This window comes from Castor canadensis, chromosome 3 (assembly GCF_047511655.1).
Source record: "Castor canadensis chromosome 3, mCasCan1.hap1v2, whole genome shotgun sequence".
NCBI lineage: Eukaryota > Metazoa > Chordata > Mammalia > Rodentia > Castoridae > Castor > Castor canadensis.
The window spans coordinates 126409727-126435047 of record NC_133388.1 but is presented as its reverse complement, the minus strand read 5'-3'; the positions used below and the strand labels follow the sequence as shown (position 1 = coordinate 126435047).

At 38.5% G+C, this 25321-nt stretch overlaps 1 protein-coding gene across 11 annotated transcripts in view; it reads right to left on the bottom strand.

Annotated features, from left to right (window-relative positions):
• Nucleotides 1–25321, bottom strand: part of Asph (aspartate beta-hydroxylase) — a 201147-nt gene that overhangs the window by 8530 nt on the left and 167296 nt on the right. For all 11 annotated transcript variants that reach the window (XM_074068610.1, XM_074068613.1, XM_074068609.1 and 8 more), the window contains 3 exons: nt 11574–11709; nt 8041–8132; nt 7535–7668 (listed from right to left, as the gene is read on the bottom strand). In XM_074068610.1, the coding sequence (XP_073924711.1) occupies nt 7535–7668; nt 8041–8132; nt 11574–11709 (362 nt within the window). The remainder of the gene's footprint in view (nt 1–7534; nt 7669–8040; nt 8133–11573; nt 11710–25321) is intronic.

The following is a 25321-nucleotide window of genomic DNA, read 5'->3' as shown; positions in this document are numbered from 1 at the left end:
GTCCTCATCTGCACCGTTCTTTCACCAGCCCTGGTCCACATACCTTCCAGTGTTCTTTGGCCTTCTTCTCTAACTCCTTGAAGACCCCATCCTCATCCCAGTCAGAGTTCACACTCTAGGTAGCAAAACCACCTACAATGTTGCAGAAGAGCTTTGCTCACTCCCTGGAACCTAAAAGGCCAAGTCCTTTCAGGACAAGAAGATAAAAGCTTACTTATACTGAGTGTATTTACCACACAGAACTTTGCCAATATGGTTCTGAGTGAATTTCTATGGATTGCTTCAGTACTCAAAATCACACACACATACACATCCATTTTACAGTAGAGGAAATCAGGCCTAGTGAAGATATGCAAGTTGTCTAGTTACACTTAGAAGGAAAGCAAGGATTTGAAACCAGTTATATGAGTTCAGCACTCTTCATCTGCTTTTATGAAGATATATAATGCTAAAATCTGAAGTTAGACCTTGGAATGTATTGTTCCCATAGAAACAATACACACAGTCCCTGGTTGTGGGGAGCAGATTATGACAAGCCTATGAGAACTTGACACAAGCACAGCTATGCCCAATAATTGGCAGGCTGAGTTTGGCATGGCCCCAGCTGCCGAAGAGTGCAAGGGTAAAATGCAGCACAGCTGATTTTCCTAAGTTGTTTATGTTTAGAGAAGTAGGAATAAGGGTTTCTTTTGTTATAATGTCACACCCCTCCCAGAGAACTGTTGCTCCACCTCCTTGTTTACCACTGGATATAAAAGACTTGCTGATGGAAGATGGAAGGTTTTTTGAAGGGAGATTGGATTGATAGGTGGGCTGCATGAGATGATGCTGCTTGCTGCTGCTGCTGCTGTTTGTGTGTCTGTGAGTCTAAGGACTGAACCTTTAACAGAGATTAAAGAAAACATGGGACAGTACAAGTCTGAGGGTCAAGACTTTAAGAGAGATTAAGGAAAACATGGGACAGTGTGAGTCTAAGGAAAGAGACTTTAAAGAATAGAAAAGAAGAAAGACTTTAGAAGTAAGGTTTCAAAGAATAAGAGAAAAGAAGCAAAGTAAAAGAAGAGTTATTAGAGAAAAAAAGCAATGAGGCTGCTGTGTGCGTCTCCATCAAGCGCCCAGCACACCTGGCTCCAGCTTTATGCATGTTTGTCCATCTTTTGTCCTTTCTGCATCTCCAGTCACCCCCAGTTAGGTTGGGAGAACAGAGCTTGAGAAAACTTGTGAGACCTGGTTCTAAAGTCCTATTAAGAGAGATCACATGTTAAAAGGTTTTTGAGGGCTGGCCCAGGAGTCCCTGCATCATTTACTATGGCCATAGACAAATGGACTCTAACTTCCCAGCAATTAGTTTATACAAACCATTTTCGATGTGGGAAGTGCTGTCCCCTGTGGAGGTGCAGATATGCATGTGTGTGCATTTGATCTATCTGTGTGTGGAAATAGTTGAAAATAGCTACCTACCACCATGCTAAACAGAACAGGGGACACAATTTATTGCTGTGTTTAAGTGACCAGATTGCTCAAAGGCAGAAGAAGTAGGACAAAATGTTATTATTCAACAATAAGAAGCCTTTAGGAAAACATGCTCTCTAGTTAAAAACAAAATGCCCTTTTTATTCTGTGGTCCCAAATAAGGTCACATTACAATATAGATGGGTGGCTGATGGAGTGGCCCAAGTGGTACAGCACTTGCCTAACCAGCATGAGGCCCTGAGTTCAAAGCTCAGTACTGTACTGACAAAAAAAAAAAAAAAACACACACACACAGATGGAAGAGGGGTTAATTTTGTGGAACAAAAGGTGTATGACTCCCAGGAAAGTAGAAAAAATAAGGTGTGTGTGAGTATGAGTGTGTGTGTGTATGTGTGTATGCAATATTTGCTTCCAAATGATCTGGCAATTCATGGATTCTATAATGTGATCTGAAAATTTTAAGACTTAATCTTGGATACCTTGTGAAAACAAAACACATGTCTATGAACAATTCATAATGGGTTAAAAATTAAATCTTTTAACTATTAATTTTTAGCAGGATTTCCTAATTGAAGCCTTAAGAGAGTAACAAAAATATGTTACAAATATTATAATATCATAAATATATAATGTATTATAAAATTCTTGAAAAATGTGGAGAAAAACATTATTTCTACACTAATACAGAGAGTAATTGAATGTCTCATTTCCAGTTCATTTCTTCAGTCCGACACTCAACGACACTAATACCAACATGTGTTTTCCCAGCCCCCTGTTAGTCTTGTCCAATATTGCAGGCTGGCTATTTGCAGGTGGTAATGTAAAGTCTTCAGGAGAGCCATGAGGTTACAGGTCATCTCAGCACAGTACCAGCATGTTTTGAAAGGGTCTCTTGGAGACTTGAAAGAATGCATTCTTCTCTGGAACCCCCAATGTTCACACAACTGAGCCATTTCATACAGTAACAATTTCCACCTGCTGGTGGTATGTTATACACTGGCTCTAGTTTACTGAGCTCTAGACCAACATTGGTAATGAGCTACTCTTACAGCCCCAAAACACTGCCTGCCTGCGGTGACAAACCACAGACACAGGAATGGAGACTCGCCAGCTACTTTCTCTACTTGCTACCCAATTGTCTGGAAATGAAAACCAGCATTCAAAATGATCACATTAAGAGTACAGCATGATCATATTATACAAACAACAACACAACTCCCCCAAACCTCAAAACTTATATATAGCAAGGCTGTGTCTTGTGTCTAGAACATAGACTTTCAAGTCAGAATGTCTGGCACAGACTCTGATTCTATCACAAAAGACATGTCTATCCAGAACCTTATTTTGAAAAAGGGCCTTTGTAGATATTATCAAGTTTATGATTTTGAGATGATATTATCCTGGACTAGGGCAGGCCCTAAATCCAAAAGAGAAGTGGAAATGACCCAGGGAGGGAGAAGGAGGGGAAGACAGAGGCAGACTGGAGTGATATGCCTACAAGCCAAGTGACACCAAGGGTTCCCAAGTACCACCGCAAGTTAAGGGGAGGAACAGATTTTCCCTTATAGTCTTCAGAAGGAGTCAACCCTGTCAACACCTTGGTTTTAGGCTCTGGCTTCCAGAATAAATCTCTGTTGTTTCAAGTTATCAGTTTGAGGTAATGTTTTTATGACAGCTTTAAGAAACTAATACAAAGATCAACCTTGGGAAAAAGGTTTGTGTCTTTATATCCCACCTCCTCAGCTGTAAAATTGGGATGTTAATCATTCTAAATACACAGGATTGTTGTTAGGACTAATATATGTAGAGTGCTCAGAACTAGGCTTTAAGCAGCTATATTAGTGGCATAACATATTTATTACTATGACCTTCATATTCACGAATATACATGTATAAGGTGAAGAAGCATCAGGCAACATCTCTGGGTATCAGGATAAAAAATAATTGTTTTTATTGTGCTACTCTGTGTCTTACAGATTATGTACACAAGACATTTTGAGTTTTGCAATCAGAAAGCATTTGTTAAACTGATATGATCATTTTATTTATGGTGTAAACCTGCAGACTCACGAGCTCACGGCTGAGCTGTTTTGCAGTGGTAGGAGAGTTAAACAACATGCACACTGCCAGGAATTTTATGGTGCTACAGGAATGGAAATCTGATGATTGGTACCTGAGAACAACAGTGCACAAATAGGTAACCTACTCTTTTGGAAAGTAAGATGCTCTGAAAAATGGCTTCCTGTTGCCTAACACAAAGTCTTGTTTTTGGTATGTGTGTTTCTTTTGACATTAATAGCACTTTTGCAAGAACAGCATGAAATTTCCGGATTTCTGAAACCCTTTTTGTTCTCAGAGTTTATAAGCTGACTCTACACTATTCAGATATCCAGGTATTTACACACAGTACATTAACTACATTGACTCATTTCTCTTTTGAAAAGCATGATTTTTGTGATGAACTACTAAACCCAACTCCACCACCACCGTAAGGACTATTAAGAATGGTAATGTAAACTGAGTGCAGTGACTCCTGCCTGTAATCCTAGCAATTTGGGAGGTGCAGATAGGAAGGATCACGGTTGGAAGCCAGCTAGGGCAAAAAGTTAGCAAGACCTCATTTCAGGCGTGGTGGCACACATGTCATCCCGCCTACTCAGGAAGCACAGGAAGAGTAAATAGGATTGCAGAGCAGGTAAGACTGGGCATGAATGGGAGACCCTATTTGAAAAACAACTAAAGCAAAAAGGGCTGGAGCATGGCTCAAGTAGTAGAGTGCCCGTCTAGGAAGTGTGAGGCTCTGAGTTCAAATCTTAGTACTACCACCACAAAAAAAAAAAAAAAGTAATACAGCCTAAAACAAGTATGACAGGAGGGATTTAGAAAAGAATGGTTGATTGCAAGCCAGGATGAGGTACAAGGGTGCTGATGCTCCCAAGCTCTTCAGGGATAAGGTAACACAAAGTGTTTCATTTTCTACAAAATTGCCTTCCTGGTCCCATAATAGGCAGGTGGCTGGCAAGTACTTTTTAATAATGACTATGAATCTGCAAAACACACCATCTGCAAATTATTGTTATTAGCAGTTCCTTACTGTCACATGAAACAGGTTGTATTTTAGCTTAGCAGAAATTGAGGGGCTGCCAAGTTAATGTTCTTATTCAGGGTCCCCATCTGAGTGAGCTGCAGGACCTCTGGTAGTGAGAACTGTTAACCTAGAAGTGTTTTAAAATTCAGGGAAGAGGTTGACAGTGGTTTGTGTTTTTAAGCATGGCCATGAGGGCTTGCTGGGAGCTGGGACTGGGGACACACCACAGAGGTGCTCCTAGGGCATAGTCTCTTTGAGACTATGGCACTGTCTACCTGCTCCCTGCCTTACTGCCACAGTCATTCTTCCATATGGGTTTTTCTTTCTGCCTCAGGCCACTGAAGACTAAGATCTGAGCCATACCTTCCCTGTCCCTTCTTGTGCATGAGAGAATGTTTATCGTTTATCTCATGATTTTGCTTCAAGTGTCTACAAATAATGGACAAGATGCAGGAAACAAGGTAGGAATGAAAGGAAGAGAGTAGTGATAAAAGGCTGAGAGGGAGAGAGGGAGAGAAACAGAATACATACAGTGTGATCCAACAGACAACTCTTAAAACCCTAAGAAGTGGTTAGGAATGAGGCCTGGTGCTATTCTCCATTCACTATCTCATTCTCTAATTTGAGCTCCAAGAATTTGGTTAGTTCATCTTTGTCTCTGCCATCACCCTGCCCTTTGACAAAGAGACCTGAGGACCCACACTCAATTTCCAAAGGCTTAACAAAATGGTTCATGGCTTGTTTTCACTTCTGTAGTCACTCAATTATCCGTCAAGCTTCCTACTAAGCTCCTGACTCCCTAATCTCTATCTCTATACTTGACTTGTCCCTGAGTGCCAGACCTGTTTCCAGCCAACTCCTTGATATTTCTCCTATTGTGCTCCAATAGTAACTTAAATAAAATATGCACAAACACTAGACTCATTTTCCTTTCCCTGAACTTGCCTCATGACTTGTAAGTTCCCAGTGTTTGCAAAGGCATCGCCACCTTCTTACCAATCAAATATTGAAAGTGCGGTGCCATCTCTGGCTCCTCCCTCCCTCGGCACATATTCAAAGTTCATGTGGGTTAATCCACATCACATCTCCTGCATCTGCTTTACTCTCTGTTTCTTTCCAGTATTCCCACTCCAGCTCTCCTTGTATCTTTGGTGTGTTGCTATGGCAGCCTATTGACTTTAATTCCCAAACCCACACCCCCCATTTCCCCAGCTGGAGTCACACTTGACTCCCACAATAACTTCCTAACAACATCCTGACCCCATTAATGTTTAAAACCTTCCATGAAGGGTTAGTTTCTAAAACATGAAGGGTTAGTTTCTTTTACTTTCCAGCCTTGTTCTTTATCTGTCTCTACTGTTGGTTGCTAAACAACTCACCTAATCTCATATTTGGCCTATGATGTTGGCCTCTGTTCTTTTACAGATACTGTTCTGGAATAATCCTCTCTCTCAGCTTTCAATGTCCAAATCCATCTTGTCTCTAAAAATCATGCTGTCAAGATTCCCAAACCTTGGCAGCAAGTGAGATCTTTGCTTACTGAGCCATGTGTATCATTTTATCTGTTCCTCCCTCACGGCTCACATGGCATTCAATCTTGTGTTGCATTTTCAGAGGATGTCTGGGAGAGGAACACATCTGATCCATCTCTGCATCTCCCACAGCACCTTGTGCTGCTGGCCTGAGCCCAGGGCAGGTATCTGCCAACAACCAAATGAACCACTCTGAACCTCCACCCTTCAGTCTAACTTCTACTGGCGATGAGAAACGCAACTTGATTTCTGATCTGCAGCAGCTTACTGCTCATTTTGGATATATTAATAATATATATTAATTAACAAAAAGCACTAGCAGATAGCAGGATCATGAAATAATAAAGTATGCATATTCTAAGAAGACAAGTTCTATTTTTATGAAATGAAACTGGACCTTAGTAATTGTTATACTTTGCATCCTAGGGGAAGGAAGTAAGAGGATAACAGGCATAGAATCCACAATAAGTATGGTTTGTTCAGAAGATTTTGAATAAACCTGTTGTGATTAAGAAAAGGCACGGGGGGAAAGTGACCTAATATTCACCACACCCACTCATGCCAGGACATGGATTAAGTACCTTGTAGATATTATTCCATTTAATCCATGCAACAACCCTGTAAAGTAGACATTGTCACTGCCAATTTTATAAGAAAGGAGGCTGAGATTGGAGGGGATCAAATAACTGGCTAAGGTCACAAAGAATTAGGCAGCAGAGGTGGGATTTTAAAATGGCAGCAAGCAGGCTTCATTGCCCCATGCTGCCTCTTCTAGAGCAAATAGATCCTGTCTGGGGGTTGGTAACAGTGTTGGGGGGGGGGTATAATGAAAGGGTATAGGAAGGAGAATGTAGTGGAAATTTGATGTACTCATGTATGAAAATGGAAAAATGAGACCTGTTGAAACTTCCAGGAATGGAGGGAATAAAGGAGAACGATGGAAGGGATGAATTCAAAATGATATATTGTAAGAATGTTTGTAAATGTCACAATGTACCCCCCCAGTACACAATCACGTGGTAAGAAGAAAAAAAATTATCATGGGATGATTTCTTCAGGAGGGTGGACTTGTTGCATTTATGAATAATTCAAGTTGTATAACCATAAGCACAATGCATAATATATGCGGGGCTCAATACATGTGAGTTGATCTGAATGCAAGGCTGTGCACCTAGAGAGAGAAGATAGAAGATTCAGCAGCTAAGCAAATGCTCTAGGGAGAAATGTCTAAGGAGGGCAGTCTTGGCATTGGGAAATATCTCTAGACCAAAAGAAAGCATAAAAAGGGGATAAAACTAGAACGCCTGGGTTAGTATCACCCAGCTCCAATCTACTTCAGCTATAAGGGAAGAAAGATGATCCAGCTGAACACAGCTTTGTTTGTAATGAACACCCATCCTCAGAAGTGATGAGTGGGAAAGGAAATGACAAAGTAACATACTTGGTCTCATTGGCACATCGGATCTTGCAACCTTCCTTGGGAATCACTAAACCCAGGTGCATTCGGAGCCTGCAGTTTGTAGGTCCCGTGTGCGGCCACACGTGAGTTCCAGGGTGCATGATGGAATATTTGATCTGCATAGAAAATATGACACCTTATCAGCCATTCATCAAGGTGTGGAGGAACTGCTACACTAAAGTGACAGTACAAAATTACTGTCAACTTGGATTAGAGCCTTTGTAAGGCTCAGAATTTACATTCACATTGTACTTCTTTGTGAAGGAACTAAAAATAAGCACTCACATTTTCCACAAAGTGATAAACACTCAACGTTTTCCACCCTCAGTTTTTTATGTCAACTACATGAAATTATGTTGCATTAAAAGTAAGTGAAAAAAAGGCATTTGTTGTACCAAAGGAAACAATTGTTTCTTTGTAAAGGTCAGCTCTCCCTTATTACTGACAACTACTGCATTCTCCAAAGCACAGGAAAACACTCTTGGTACCTGTCCTCTTCTGCATCCTGTTGTCTCGGGGAACTTTTCTAGTAAAGTGCAGGTTTTAGGAGCTCCTTTACAAGCATTTTCATTTTTTCTTCCTAGAACAGTAAATGATAAAAACAGTTGTTAGAATCAAATCACAAGCCAGGAGCTGTGGTGTGTACCTGCAGTCTCAGATACTTGGATGGCTGAGATGGGAGGAGCAGGTGTTTGAGACCAGCCTGAGCAACATAGTGAGATCCTGTCTCAAAATACAAACAAATTCCACCCCTCCACAAAAAATTACAGTAAGTTTTAATCACCCTATCTAGACCATATGTGAACTGTACAGTTGTCCCCATAGTAGGAATGTGAAGGCCAAGTAAACACAAGAAGACAAAGTGACTCGGCAGAGAAAGAACCTGAATTCTCCACTAGGTGTTGGACTATCAGATATTAAACTAAGGATGTCTAATGGGCAAGGTACATGCTGAATACTTAACTTTTCCCCTTGGTAGGCAGAATAATGGCCCCTCCCAAAGATGTAAATTTAATCCCAGGATCCTGTGAATATGTGTGTTTTATGGCAAGGAGAAATTAAGGTTGCAGATGGCATTGAGATTTCTAGTGAGCTGATCTTAGACTAAGATTATCCTGGAACAACTGGAGGGACCTAATGCAATCACAAGGTATGTAAATGTGAAAGAGGAAGAAGGAAGAGTCAGAGTGATATAGAATAAGAAGACTAGAGCAGTCACTGCTGGTTTTGAAGATGTTAGGTGGACACAAATCCAGGAATATGGGCAGTCTCAAGAATCTGGAGTCCCAGAAAGATGACATCCTGATTTTAGCCCAGTGAGTCCCATTGTAGACATCTGACCTGCAGAATGATAAGATAATAAATGCATATTTTTCAAATCACTAAGTTTATGGTAATTTGTTACAGCAGCCACAGAAAACTAATGCATTCCCTAAGGAAGGAAAATGCCTTCTATTACATACCAAACCTAAAAGTACATTTCTAGGACTATATCAAAGTGTTACTAAGACTTTTCTTTCTCAGTTTGGGAATTGATCCTAGGGCCTTGTGCATGCTGTACTACTAAGCTCTATCCTTGGCTGTTAAAACAGTATTTTAAAATGGAATTTAGTGTCTTTTCAATATAAGATCATCTTTTACTTTTGGGGTTTGAACTCAAAGCTTTGGGCTTGCTAAGCAGGTGCTCTACCACATGAACCATTCCTCTAGCCCACTTTAAATGTTGCTAAAGAATGGAATTTAAATGAAGAGGAGGAAGAGCTGTTTGCTAGAGGATGTTTTCTATAAGTAATTACATCAGGATCACAGATTCTGGGATCTAGTCTTAAGCATCCTGGACCACAAAAACTTCTTCACACTCTATAAAATCACTGTTTATTAGGGAAGAGATGCTTGGAATGTGTGAAGCGTTACTGGCTGTCTTGGCAGCGGTGTGGGGGGGTGTAAGACAATGGAGTTTTTAAAAGACAGAAACATTTTAATTTTCTATTGAAAATTCCTACAAAGAGCTGCTACACCTGAAGCTGAGTTTAATTTTACTTAATTAGGGTCAGCTGTGTACAGAGACAAAACAAGCTATGCTACTTAAAGGTATCTCAATAAAATGGATCTCGAGAATTTAGGAAACAACTTATATATCCATAATAATTTTTTCAAGTAATCTTTTTGTCTCTTAATTAAGTAAAATGGCAATTGTATTTTATTTATAAATGGAGTACCCCAAATAAATTGAATAATAAATGTCAGTTTGAACAAATATACAAATGTACAGGCCATCATAAAGCATTTTCAACCTGAGTTTTCCAGGTCTTCCCAAATGCAGGGGCTGAGGATGGCTTGGCAGGAGAACTGGTGTGCCTTTCCTGAATGGGAGGTAATAAATGGGCAATCAAATGGATTATGTCACTAGAGTTTCCACTTGGTCAGGACCTGGACTGCACAAAACCTCTAGTGCTTTAGACAGTAAGGGCTGAGCGCCCTTAATCTAAAAATCCAAAATCTGAAACTTACTGAGCATCAACCTGATGCTCAAAATGTTTCAGGTTCTAGATCAGATTTTTGGATCACAGACGCTCAACTGGTTAAAATCTATGTAAATACTCAAAAAATCTGAAAAACTATGAAATCTGAAATATTTCTGGTCTCTAGCATTTCAGATAAGGGACACTCAATCTGTGTATCTTTTCTGGTCTGAAAACAAAGATTCTCTCTGGGTGAAAAGCTGTGCAATAGATGTTCAATTTTTACGGATTGCCAGTGGTAGTTTAAAGTATTCATGCATGATCAGAAGGGTTCAATGAGTGCAAGAATGATTCCACAGGGCTCATCATGGGCCAGGTGCTTAGAGTGAAATACTGATGTCCACAACATCCATTAAGGGCCCCATTTGTTAGTAGAGACTGGTTTCTGGATGCATGCTATTCTAAAGCACTGCCCTAGGAAGCAGGGATTCTGTGAAGCATAAATGGTATTAATGGAACCCAAGTATCAGATGAATGCACAAGGGCCAACAGAACTAACTCATCTTAGCGATATGCTGAACAGAAATTGCCTGTTACCCACATATGGACTGTATAGCACGCTTAGAAAAAATCTTGTAGGAAAAAGCTGACAGTCATTTGATCTTTCTTCTTATGGATGTACCACTGAAAATGTTACTGAAATTGTTTGTCTTCTTACACAGAAACCAGTCCAAAAGCACAACTCAGGCAAATCAGTGTCCCTTCAATGTAAATTGATTGCTTACAACACTCCTTTTTGTGCAGCTAGAGATATGCAGTACACACTGTTTGGTCATTAAAATGGACTTTTTTTTTGATTAAAAAAAAGTTAAGTTGATGTTTAAGAGAGTTGATGTTTAAAGTTCAATGCTCCTCAATTTAAAGACAGATTAACACATTTACTCACTGACTACACATTGAAGCTCGTCTATGTGCCTGGGTGTGGGTTAAGCTAAAGAAATATACTGAACATGAACCACTTCCTACTTCTGAAGAGCTCAGTAGTTACTATTTTCTTGTTACTTTGGTGTGCTACATTTCCAACAATCTCAACTGTCTTGATATAATTTTGGCTTGCATCATCGCCTACATTTTGTAGAAGGAAATAAGGCTGAGTGTCAGGGAAACTCATTTCTAGGACAATGATAGGCACATGGTGGGTTTCTGAGTTATATCCACATGGGAGGGTTACTTGTCAGTAACATGCCATTTAACAGGAAAGACCAGTGATATATATGTATATTAATATATACATATAATACATATGATACATATTAATATATAATTTCTAATTTTTCTCTATATTCAAATATGCTATGTACATACACATAGGCACATACATATACAATACACACAAATAAGTGCTCAGATATACTTTTTAAAAACAGTGAGTGCATTTCAAAAGTCTGGGTTTCTGGGGCAGACTGCCATAAGTCTAGGAATCCCAGCTCTGCGATAATTACCAGAAGACTCTTACCTGGTTATTGGCTACAGAGAACAATCTAGAAGTCAGAGCTCACCTTGCTGCCACAGTGTAAACTGGCTCCAGTCTCCCTTCTCCCTCAGGTTTTCATCTTCAGGCAGGAAGAGACCTTTGGCTTCATCCATCACTGCAAGGCCTTCATCACGGATTAACTTCCAGTTCCTTTCTAAAGACTAGAAGGAATGTTCTGGTTTTACTGGGATGAAAATTTGCCTTGTAGAACATCTTACAATGACTCTCAGCTTTGTGTTGGTTTAATAAAGTAATGAATTTTTGCTCTTACTTGATTGCTTATTTCTTTGGAACCTGTTGCCAAGGATGTTAAAAAACCAAAACCAAAACTTTTATTATTTTTCTAAACCAAATGCTTTTGAAGAATAAAAATTTCAGTATTTCCTAGAATCTTCATAAAATAATTCCCTCCATAATTGTTTTAAAGATTTCGTAAATGTTGGTTTTGTTTTCTTTTCATTTTTAAAATCCAAACCTAACAAGAACATTGATCTTGATCAGTACACTACAATAAGTTCATGTGAAACTCCCGCATCCAAACTGGAATACAAATCACAGATTTAATTTTACCTCTCAATAGAGTTCCTTACAAAGATGCACTTCAACATGGTAAATATTAATTAAATTTCCAAAGACATCAGAAAAGTTCCATTAGAGCACTTGATACATTATAAAATTAGCAGCAAAACACAACAAATAAATGTTCTATTGTTTAGAATTTAGTCAAACAGACCTTGACTTCTTATTTATGAGGCTGCTTTAGCCCCAGCCAGGCCTCAAACTGGCAGAGTCTAGGAGTGGGAAGACACACGGCAGCAGACCAGCAGAACAGTGGAAGATTCTCTGGCCATCCTCACCGTCACACTGTGGGGAGGTTATAGACCCGGAGCAGTGGGGCAAGCAGGCAGAGATAAGCATCCACAGCTGTCCACTGAGATGAATTGTGAGCAGAACAATAGAAACAGCTTTCCTACAGTAAGTAGGAAATAGAAAAAGTTGTACAAATAAACTAGGATTTTGAAACATTTTAATCATTTCTATGTTAGGTGAGAAGTGGATGAAATAGTTGCCCATAGGCAAGTAAGTACACACTAGCCGATTTCAAGTAGAATGTTACATTGTGACTTATGAGCAGGAGATCAGTCCGGAGTCAGTAGCTCAAACCTGTAATCTAGCTACTCAGGAAGCTACTTGGAATACAGAAGCAGGAGGAACATGAGTTTGAGGCCAGCCTGGTAAAGTCAGCAAGACTCTCAAAAACAAAAGAGTTGGGTGGGAGTGTAGCTCAAGTGGTAAAGCACTTGCCTAACAGGGATGGAAGGCCTTTGGTTCAATTCCCAGTACTGCCAAAAATGGGGGGCGGGGGGGGGGAAGACTGTCTTAAAAGTTTATCTGGACATAGTGAACTGTAACTTTACTTGACCATGTAAACATAACCTCCACTCACAGGAAATCAGTAAATCTCAGCCAATCATGAGAGGCCAACTGTTGAAACAATACAGACCCAAGCTATAATCAATAGGACTGTTCTACTTCACCTCCATTTCCTGTATGTCATTTCCTTTTCTCTGGCTATTAACAAAATCTACCCTTGGGGTAGAGACTTCTGAACCATTTTGAATGCAGATTGCTGCCCTGTTGTAGGATCACAGATGAGTCCAATTAATATCTGTAAAGCTAGATTTGTTGTAGTTTTCTCTTTTTAAGACTGGAAAATTTTTTGTATCATGTGAAAACATTAGTTATTAAAATATTGTAGGGCAAAAGATTTTATAATTCTGTTTTTGGAAATCCACACATTAATTTGTGTCAACATCTGCACCTGCTCTTATCATTGCCCTCTTTAGGTTGGTGCTGCTCATTTGTCCTTATTCAGCACTTAGTCCATCAAATAGTTTCTATATTTTTTCCATCCAAAAATAGACAGTCCATAACTATTAAGTCAAAGGCCACATTTTGATAAAGGAAGAGTCAACAGTGCTTACTTTGGCAGGTCTCCAGACTGAGAAAATGCAAAGATTTTTGTCAAAAATCTCGATTATGGAAAGAAAAAGCAAAAACACATTCCAGGTCTCTGCAGTATGTTCACATCTTCTCAAATGCACCTAAACTGCCAACACTCACTGCTGTTATTGTAACTTATTCAGGTTGCTAGATAAATCTGTTAGATTCTTGTTAAATTGTCACACAGACAAGGAGAGAATTACCTCGCTAACACATGAAATTACTTTTCAAATGAGGTGACTGGAGCCTTATAAGGGCAAGTTCTTCTCTTCCCTTCCAGTATTTAGAAATTCCTTTCTTTTCTTTTGAAGGGTGATTTTAGGGGCATAGTTGGAAACAGCTGATCTTTTGTTACTAAAATAGGACACAAAGCCCCAGAGGAAATGTTAAAGTGATTGCATCACTCAATATAATTTAAAGTTTTTACTTAAGGACAGGCTAGTTTTTTTGTAAGAAATGTCATCCCTGTATCTTTTTTCATCCTCAGCCTCCCTGGGAAGTGTTGTCAGGGTACTTTTCCATGGGTAGTAGTGAATTTTTTTTTTTTTTAAGCATCCTTTTGGTTTTCCCTTGTTATACATGCCACAGATGAGTTGGATGACAGACTCATGCACAAAAGGTGCAAAGTAATACAGAGGTCACCCCAGTACCTGACTCCAAACACCTGTACCATCTTGCTACAGATGTGCTCTATCCTGTAACGGTTAATCTTGGTTGTCAACTTGAGTTCAATACTTTGTCACAGAATTTTACAGCTGGAAGGATCCATACTGTTGATCTAGAAACGTTTTCACCTTAGGGATGAGGAAATGACTCTGGGAGTCTAGTGGCCAGTAGAACTAACACCAGAATCCCACTCTGCTATCTCCCCATTGCCCATTTCTAAGGCACCCGTGTGAAAAGAGAGGGTTACATTTAGGCATGGGACTTTACACTGAGGCCTTGTTCCCTTCTGGAGCGCAAAGCAGTTGTGTGGTCCCACAGGTGCCCGTGCACAGTGTTTTCCTGAATATCCATCACGAGCAGGTACTATCCAGGTGCTTGGATAGTTCTGCACTCCCTGCTTGGCACTGTGCAGCAGACACGATTCAAACAGTTCACATCCTTGACAAGGGGAGGGAAACTGGGTCAATCAAAAGATAGCACCAGATAAGTCTTGTGACATGAAGAAAAACACAAAGATAACAATCATGATCTCCTAAACGTTCAATGTAAACACTTTCAATCAAAGTAATGTAAGCCTGGGGGAATTTTCCAACTTTGGCAGGCACAACAGGGTCTTTTGGGAGAAATCTGGGTAAGGATATGGAAACTTTGTTTTTCACCACACAACAAGGACCACATTTTATAAAATTCACGTGATTACAGAAAATTAAGGACCTATCTAAATATGGACAGTGTGTGTGTGTGTGTGTGTGTGTGTGTGTGTGTGTGTGTATGTAGTCTTGGTCAATTTGGGTTGTTATAACAAAATACCATAGACAGGTGGCTTATAAACAATAGATATTTACTCTTCAGTTCAATGCTGCAAGTCCAAGACCAAGGAATTGGCAGACTTGGTGTCTGGTGAAGCTCTGTTTCCTGTTTCATTGAGTGGCAGTTCCTTCCTTTAAACTCACATGGTAAAGAGAGCAACACAAGAGGCTCAGGAGGCCTCTAATCACAATTATGAGGTCACTACCCTCATGATCCAATCCCCTCCCAAATGCTGCATCTCTGAATATCACCTGGGAGTTAGGACATCAACATATGAATTTGGCAGGGACACATTCAGACCACAGTAGTGTGTGTGGGGAGAAGGGAGCAAAGAGGGTGAGAAAAAGAGTATGAATTTTCTCTACAGTAGTCACTAATCACTGAGTTGTTTGAGATGGGAAGGAATACCATATTTTTGGAAATTCCAATAGGAACTTGAACACTTACAGAGTTAGCAATGCCTACATTTTTAAAGGCCTCCTATGAAATAGTTCCTAAATTAACCCATTTCATGAAACTGAAGAGAAATTAGTAGCACAGCTATTTGAGTTGCTTGTTGGGAGATAATGGCTTCTAATGCACACTTTTTCTGTGACTACAGAGACTAGAAAACAGGTTTGGTTGTTATTACAAAGCCATATGGCTCCATAAACCCATCACCAGCAACTTGCCTTTGGAATTGTACCTCAGCTATATTCCTTACTCTAGTCATCAACAAATAGACTTCTCACTCTCAGGCCATACTAATTCCACAATGTACCCCAGCATGTCTTCATCCAAACACTCTGTCCACTTAAGAGTCCTTTTTCATCTCCCCAGCCAGCCTGCTCATACCATTTGATGAGTACTCTCCTCCTTAATGTCAAATTAGAGTAAGTCCTATGAAATCCTCTTTTGAAGCTGACTTCTTAAAGAAAGTCTTTCTTTTGAGGCTAGTGGTGTAGCTCAGAGGTAGAGGTCATGTTTAGTGTGCTTGGAGCCTGGGTTCAATACCAAGCACCAAAAAACAAAACAAAAAACCCCAAACTTACTTGCTTACATCTAAATAGTATGCTTATATTACTACTCTTAATTTATTAATTCAGACATTATTGCTCATCTTCTATGGAAGGCTAATAATTTAACAATATGATGTCTTTCTCTTTTCCCTCCTTGTGAAATCTTTCATACATCTGTGTAAATTCACACTCAGATTTTCTATTATGACAATGAGGTATCATTCACACTTCACTTGAGTTGTAATGATTACACTTCATCTCACACTCAGCTTTCAAAAAATTCTGCCCTTTCTTTGTTGATTTAACTTTCTAATGCACTTAATACTACTTTTTCACTAACTCCAATTCTACTATAAAGTCTCACGATGCTATAGGTTGAGCATGCCTAATTAAAAAAATCTGAAATCTGAAATGTTCCAAAATCTGAAACTTCTTGACTGATGACAAGTAGAAAATTCCACTTCATGAAACTGTTTTATGCACAAAATTAAAAAAAAATATAATTACTTTCAGCTTATGTGTTGAGGGGCATATGAAACATAGATGATTCTGTGTTTACATTTTGGTCCCTTCCATAAGATATCTGATTATATATAATGCAAATATTCCAAAATACAAAAAAATCTGAAACACTTCTAGCCTTGGGAATTTTGGTAAGGGATATTTAAGCTGTAACCCTTTGCAAAAAAATATTTCTTTCTCTCTTTTTCCAAAGGTATCCTCTTATAACCAATCTGCATTGCTGTGATCTGGACCAGCCTCTGTCTGGACTTCATGGGCTTGCTTTGAATTCTAAATGTACCTGGGCTCCCTAACTATTGGATTCTGTTGCTCCTGAAAAAGGGCATTTCTGAAAATATCTGAAGCTATTCTTATACCTGATTGAAGGTTTGACTATGTATAGGAGGTGTTTAGGTAGCAAATTCATTTAAATAGTAACTTATTTTTATAATTTTTCTTGTTATTTAGTGTGATTAATATTGTTATTATAAAATATTTAATGGACAAGCAAAGGTTGAATACAAAGTGTACACTGCAATAATTATGATAATCACAATCAAATTGGTTAACACTCCCATCACTACCCATGCTGTACAGGATCTGGTGCTCCCCAGAACTTGTTCATCTCATCCTGACCCTTTGACAAAATTTCCCCATTTTCTTCTATCCTTAGCTCATGACAACCACTGTGCTACTTACTCTCTGCTTCTCTGAGCTTAACTTTTTAAGATTCTACATATAAGTAAGAGAATGCAGTATTTATTTTTCTGTGTCTGGTTTATAAAGTTTCCCAGGATCACAGACATGGTCCCAAATGGCAATACTACACTGTATCACATCATCTTTATTTCTTGATGAACACAGAGTGTTTCTATATCTTGGCTATTGTGAGTAACTTTGCAGTGATCATGGGGGTTGCAGACATCTCTCTGAAATACTGATCTCATTTTCCTTGATATATACCCAGAAGCAGGATTGCTGGATAATATGGTAGTTCTATTTTAATTTTTTGAGGAATGTCCACACTATTTTCTATAATAGTGGTATCAATTTATATTCCCACCAACAACATAGAGCAGTTCTCTGTTCTCCATATCCTTGCCAACCCTTGTTATCTCTTATTTTTCATAGCAGCCATCCTAGCAGGTGTGAGGTGATATCTCACAGTTGTGAGTTATGCTCCTGTGGTTTTGATTTGCATTTCCTTGATGATTAATGAAGTTAGCAATTTTCATATACCTTTTGGCCATTTGTATGTCTTCTTTGGAAAAATCTCTATTAAGGTCCTTTGCCCATTTTAAAATGAACAATTGACTTGTATGAATTCCTTTTTCATTCTGAATATGAATCCCTTACCATATGTGTTATCTCATCCCATAGGTTGCCTTTTCATTTTGTTCATTGGTTCCTCTGCCATTCAGAAATGTTTAGCTTGATGTAGCTCCATTTGTTTATTTTTTGCCTGTGCTTTTCGGGTCACATCCAATAAATACATCATCACTATGTAAGGTCTTTATAACTTTGAAAGCATTGCTGCATTATATTTTAAGTTGTAGTGTTACTGTTTGGAAATCTGATGCCCTTTGGACCCTCCCCCCCTTTTGCCCCTCTAGAAACTTTCCAGAGCCATACTGCCTCACTTGGAAATATAATTCTGCCACTTGTTTGCTGTGTGACTTTTGTGTAAGTTACTTAATGTTATACCTTTAGTTACTCATTTCATAAGATTTCCTTGAGTCTCTCAGAGGATCAAGTGTGTTAAAAGGGCGTGTACTACATACAATAGCATACAGCTCTGAAGATTATAGTATTTCAAGATCTCCTCCTTTCTGGTTATTCTGGAATTCCATGGTTATGCACCTTAGAATAAGGGTGGAACACCCTTCTTCGATATGGAAACACTTTTTTTTCCCCAAATCGAGACCATTTTCTAGTGTATTTCTTGAATAAATTCTTAATTATTTTTCCCTGTTCTCACTGGCATTCCTTTTGTAGGTTGGATGCATTAAATAGAGCCTCTAATTCTTTTTACTTTTCTATTTTCCATCTCTGTTTTTTTGTTTTCTCTTCTAAGAGATCTCATTGACTTGGCTTCTAACACTGTTATTAAATTCTTATTTCTTTGAAACATGTTTTTAAAAAATTAAGTTTTATTTTAACTAATATATAGAAACATGAAAATTATACATATTAATGGTACCATGTAATGTTTTGATACATGTATACATTCTGTAATTTTAAAATCAAGTTAAACACATCTCTGTCTCCTCAAACATTCATCATCTCTTGATGGTAGAAATTTTAAACATCCTTTCTTCTAGCTTTTTGAAATGTATAGTATATCATTATTATTACCCATTGTCATTGTTACCTGCTGTGCTTGACAACCCCCTTCCCCCAAACTTCTTGCTCCTATATAGTGAATCACATTTTTCTTATTCCTGAGGTCTTTGATTCCTTTGTTCTTATAGGATCCTATTCTTGTTTAACAGATATGCTATCTTCTCTTATTGCTCTGAGTATATTATAGGTATTATTTCAAGTTTGCTTTACTCTCTGTATTTTCTCTTTACCCAGGGCAACAGCATTTTTGTTTGTTTGTTTTGTTCTGTATCATTCTTACAGAAAAGCCTCCTTAATTGTTTGGTGGTCCTAGGCTGGCTGTTAGTCCTATACAAATGAATGAATGATTGGACACCAATGTGATATGACATGGCCTGAGGTTTTTGGATACATTATCAAGTCATTTTTTTTTTAAATTGGGGACTGCAAAATGTTAGCATAGGAGGCTATGCAGTTTCATTAGTTGCTGCAGTACCAGAGTCCTTGTGTTTCTTCACAAACACATACACTGCAATTGCTTCAATTTCTGCTTTCTTGAACTAGACATTTCTGTTTTTCACTTTCATGAAAAAGATGATGGTGTCAGTCATTTATTTGTTGTTGTTGCTTCTTTCCTCCATTTTTAATTTATTTTATTTAATTTTTAAAATTAATTTATTTTTTATTATTCATTTATTCACATGTGCATACATTGTTTGGGTCATTCTCACCCCTGCCCCCTGCCCCCACCCTCTCCCCCTTTGCTTCCAGGCAAAACCTGTTCTGTGCTTTTCTCCACCATTGAGGAATAGAAATAAGCAATAATAAGAAAGACATAGCGTTTTTGCTAGTTGAGATACGGACAGCTATACAGAGAGATTCCTAGCATTGCTTTCATGTACAAATGTATTACAACCCAGGTTGATTCATCGCTAACTGATCTTTACACTGGTTCCTGATCCCCTTCTTGTGTTGACCTCTGTCATTTTAAAGTTTCTGTATTAGTTCCTCTGGAGTGGAGACATCAAACACTTTCATGTTTTGGGTTTTTTACATTTTTATTGTCATTAAAGTGAGGTTTCATGTGGGGGTGTTAAGTGCATATGTTCTATTTTATTTCCTTTTCACTTATATTTTGTATACCTCTAAAAGTTGATTGCTTTTACTACCTACCTTCCTATCTGCTTGACTAGAAGGACTTTATAATATGCAAACCATTCCCAACAAAATTTAGAAACAAAATCTTGTTAGCTTGCAAAACCTTTTACCAGTCCTTCAAATCTATCTTTACAAGATCAGCAAACTTAAAGTAACGATGTTTCACATAGCAGAAATGCAGAGGAGGGGGAGCCATAAGGAAAAATTCTCAGCATCATATTTTGTATTTTGAATCAAGCTCCACTAATCCATGTAATGATCTATATTGTCAAGCCAATTTCTTGTCACCTCTTGCTTACACATTTTCCTTGTATTACTTAGCTGGTATATCTCCAATTCCACAAGGGGCCAAATGATGATGAAATGAGCACAATGCTTGAAGCTTGACATGCAGTCACTTCAATTTTATTCTAATCAAACACAATTGATATACTCAGCTTTTATTATTTTTTCGATGGAGGAAGATAGGATCATTCAGAGACAATTTTGCCATAGGAGAGTAACTAATAATAGTCACTGATGGCATTAATTTGCTAGGAGTGTCATTACAAAACACCAAAGACAAAGTGGGTTAAACGAGAACAACTTATTTTCTCATAATTCTAGAGGGTAGAAGTCCAGATCAAGGTGTAAACAAATCTGGGTTCTTTTGAGGCTTCTCTGCTAGGCATCTAAATGGTCATCTTCTCACAGTGTCCTCACATGGCCTTTCACTGTGGGCATGCATCCCCAGTTCTCTCTGTGGATTCAAATCTCTTCTTCTAAGACTCCAGTCAGATTGAATTAGGGTTCATCTTAATGGTCTCATTTTTAACTTAACTACTTCTGTAAAGGCCCCATCACCTAATATAGTCACATTCTGAAGTACTGGGAGTCAGGGCTTCAACATACAAATTTCGAGGAGGCAAATTCAGCCTACGACACTAAAGCAGATGCAAGTTAGAACTAGCTCCAACTAAGAAAGCAATCAGTTGGAAGAAAATCAGGAATAAGTTCACGTTTACGTGGGGAAAAGCAAATTTATGTGAACAAACTAGGGCACTATCATAGAGAAAGGCAAGAAGAGCTATGCTTTTAACACATGAACAAACATAATAAGAACTTGGAAGGCTTGGAGTAACAGAAGCAAGATCAGTGTGTGCTTAGTTGTAAGAAGGGCATTGAGAACACACAGCTATCTGCAGTTGAGATAATTCCTGACATGTACACATACCTTCACAGGTTCTGATTCTAAATTAAGAGAGGGGAAAGTTTATGAATTAAATTAGAGTTAGAATGAATTGATAACAATGGCATCAAAGAATATGCTTTGGCTTCATCAGCCAAGAATATGCTTATGATTTATTACTACTATTTTAGGAATCATATATCTTATTTTTGAGAGGTAATTATTGTATCTTACTTTTGGAACTACATTACTTAATTTTTAGAGATAAAATCAGCTTGCTTAAATCTCATCCAAAACAAGCCTCCACTATAGACCATGCTCAGACCTGGGCAGCAGGGCAACGGTACCCAGGGTGAAGACCTCTGAATGTGAAATTATGATTATGGAATCAGAGCAGACACCAAAGTAAGTGCAATAAACTCTCCTTGCAGTAATTTTAATAAACCCGTGAAGGAAACTAGTAGCACTAAAGGAACACCCTCTCACTGGTCCTAATGCATTTTGATTAGGTCTCCTTGTTTTATCTAGGTTTTCATAAAGATTTTTTTTAAAAAGCAGCTGCCATTTCATATTGTAGAAGTAAACCAAGACTACTAAAATGAGAAAAAGCAAAGGCTGTTTATTCTGAGCTCCTGTAGTGAAGGAGTCAGTGACAGTCACTTTGTTTGGGCAGGGATTAAAGGTGGGTACAGGAGTGGGAAGCTTTCTAGTGGGAAAAAGGCAGGCTCCAGGTGCACTCTTACTGGGGGGTATTGGCCTGGGGAAGCTGGAGTTGGTTGACTCGAAGTGAGGTCTCCCATGTGAGTGGCTAGAAGTTATAATTTGGCTTTCTCTGGTTGTTAAGTTGGAACCATGGACAAAAATCAGGAAAACTGTCACTTATTAAGCAAATCATGGCCATTTAGGGGTCAATTATCACAGAAGTTATTGTTGAGCTTCCTGGATTGTAACTAGAGATAGCACGTTGGCTTCCTGGGCAGGTTGCTGCAGGCTGTGGGTCACAGTTCTATTTTTATACGTGGTCTGGCTGTTGTTCCTGTGTGTGGATTCTCATTATTCTTGTGGAAGGATAACATGAGGCATCTAGCACTGGGACAAGAGAAGACTTTTGGAGAACTGAATTTTCTTCTTTTTAAAGAGTGTGGGGGTGTGGCAGAGAAGACAAAAGATTTCTTCCTCGGGAGAAAGGAGTAAAGGCAGTGTAGGCTGCCAGATGAAAACTGCAGGCTGCAAAGACTCAGAAGGCAAATAAGACCCATGTTCCTTATATGCTAGCCCAGATGGGCAGGAACGGCAGCCACTGTCATCCATCAGAGGCAGGTGAAAGGAGAGACAAGTCCTGGCTTCCCTTCCTGCCCTACCAACTAGAAACAGTGCTATGAGCTCAGTCCTAAGGGAGCACCAGCTATGAGCAGAAACCCCCACAGTCCCTAATCTCAGAGGGATGCAAATCTGACAGCAAGACTTTCTGTGTACATATAAAAACAAATTGCTTGATAAACAGATTCACAAATATGCATGTGTATACATATATATGTATATCTATGTGTGTGTGTGTATGTGTATATATATGTGTATATATATATATATATATATATATATATATTGATCTGTATGTATGTGTGTTAGGACACATTAAGGTCATGAACTACAGTGGATTAAACATTTTAGATCCTCAAATGGAGTACCAGACTGTAGGCTCAGTCTGCAACTATCCTGAAATATCAAATATTGCACTGTAAGTTCTCAAAGAACGTCAGAGGTACAACCAACTTGTAGTCATTTTTTTTGGCATGTTGACAAATACAAAAACTTACCAATTTTGCTGTGAGAAAGAAAATGGCCTTTTAGTTTGAAATAGCTCAAAGACTATCACATATTTTATTCTTTTGCTATATTGCCATAATTGACATCAAATGCCATCTTATCCATTTTATCATAACAGCAGAGTGTTGGCTCATAAGGACTTACATCTAAACAGCACACAGGAACATGCAAGGTGGTGGTTCTTATTGTTTTGTTGTTTTTTGAGCCTTCCTAAAACCTTGCAGACGAGGAGGAAGTGAGGTAATTATTTTGAATTTAGACATAAAAAAAATCCCCTGAGGCTCTACTGGATGACATGACCTGCTCAAAGTATCAGAGATGAGAGCAAAACTAATTTGCTTCTAATTGTGGGGCCCCTTCAAAAGGCTCTCCTTTAAGTCACATAATCATCAAATTCTGAATCCCATAATGTTTTGATGTAATCTTTAGTGAAAGTATCATTTGAATCCAAAATGATTCAAGTTTGATTTAGAAAAAATATGATCAAATTATTATGTTAATGTTAAGGAATAACTCTTAGCACTTCTTTGTATTAATGACACTTTCATATAAAATTGCTAATCCTCTTAATTTACAGCTTAATTCCACTATAAATCTGACATTTTGCTTCTTCCTCAATCCATTTAATTTCAAAAGTAATTCACTGAAAATATTTAAGTATTTAATCACATTGAAAGAAATGCTGAAGCAGTGTGTAAGTCCTACTTTTGTCTAGGTAAAGTTTTCATACACAATGGGTTTCTTATTAATAAAAGCCAAAGTCTAGAGGAAAATGACAGAGTGCTATTCTAATCAATCATTCTAGTGCACTCTGTCACATCACTGGCAAAGCAATGCTGGGCACTTGTCCAACTGAATAAAACTACCACATGAAGAAAGGCAAACTTACATGACATGCTATTTGTTTACATCAGTGCAGTTGCTCTGGAAAGCTCGGCAAAGAATACAAGAGTTTTTCCTTTTTTCCCCAGTGATGAATGCAGAGTTAGCAGGAAAAACAAATACAAAAGGGATTACTTAAACTATGGTTTTCATTTGCTTCTGGCTGTGGTTGTGCTTTCAGTGTACTCTAGTGGTTTCTATGCATGTGTGTCTACATCTAAATTTGCTGTAGAACAGTGCGGATCAAAGAGCTAATCTCAAAAAGGAGAGAGCAAAACTCATAAGGTATGATGGCCTTTCTCTGACTGTAAGAGAACATTTCCATTTCCACCCTAGCAAAGACTTAAATCCATTTTTTTGTTTCAATTTCTTTGTTAAACACTCACAAGGCCCTGACACTTTGATATTTGTGATTTGGGTAGTAACCTGCTCAGTTTCAATGAAAATAAGCACCAAAGAGAAACTCCACTGGGATCATTTTCTCTGATTCCTTTCATTGAGTTGTATAACCCCATAGCTGGAGCTGCCAAATTATAAGCTACACAATGAAAGGGAATAGTAACCAGCTGACAAAGGGGAAAAGCAACACCAGGCTGCCTTCTGTTCAGCACTGTCCCAGGCCTCCAAGAGAACGCACTCTCCACTTCTCTGGAACACAGTGACAATAGCTGGTTAATGTTGGCACTTAGGGACCAATCTGTATAATTATTTTCAAAGTATTTTGGTCAAAGATGGCAGCTACCAATCTAAAAGGTTTCCACTTACACATATCAATAACTAGATGATAATCCACCATATATAAACCTGTAATTTAGAAATGGAAGAATACCTTGATGTATAAGTGTCTGTCAACTAAATGACCAATGGGCCCTGGGTTTCCTCACACTGCTGGCTCTCTTTTGTCATAGTCATTATTAGCAGTGGTCACTCTAAATTTAGTTCTTTTTGAAATTTCATGTAATTTACAGCACTAATATTTCTGCAAATAAAGGTAGCTAGCAGAGTAAAGCACTATCGTACAGCACTGAGTTAGAAGGTGTCATCATCATGCAAGATTCCATGCTGTGACTGAAACCCCCACTTTGCCTTTCTTTTTAAATAAAGCAGAACTTGAAACAGCAGGACTGAAATCAAGAAGTCCAACTAAATAGAATTTCGAAACAAACACGTGAATGGCACAAAGGAGGACACTAGACCTAAGAGCAAACAATCAGTATAAACAAGGAACTATTTTGAGGTACAAGTAGGAAACAGATTTGGAGGCCAAGGAAACCTTCATTCATATCACAATCTTGTCACCATTCAGTATGGGACCTTAGGCAAATTTCTCACCTTGTTTCATCTTTACTCATAAATAAATGGGCCCAATAATATGTATCTTCTAAAGCTGCTTTAAAGATTAGAAATACTATATAGCAAAGTGCTTATTTAGCACAT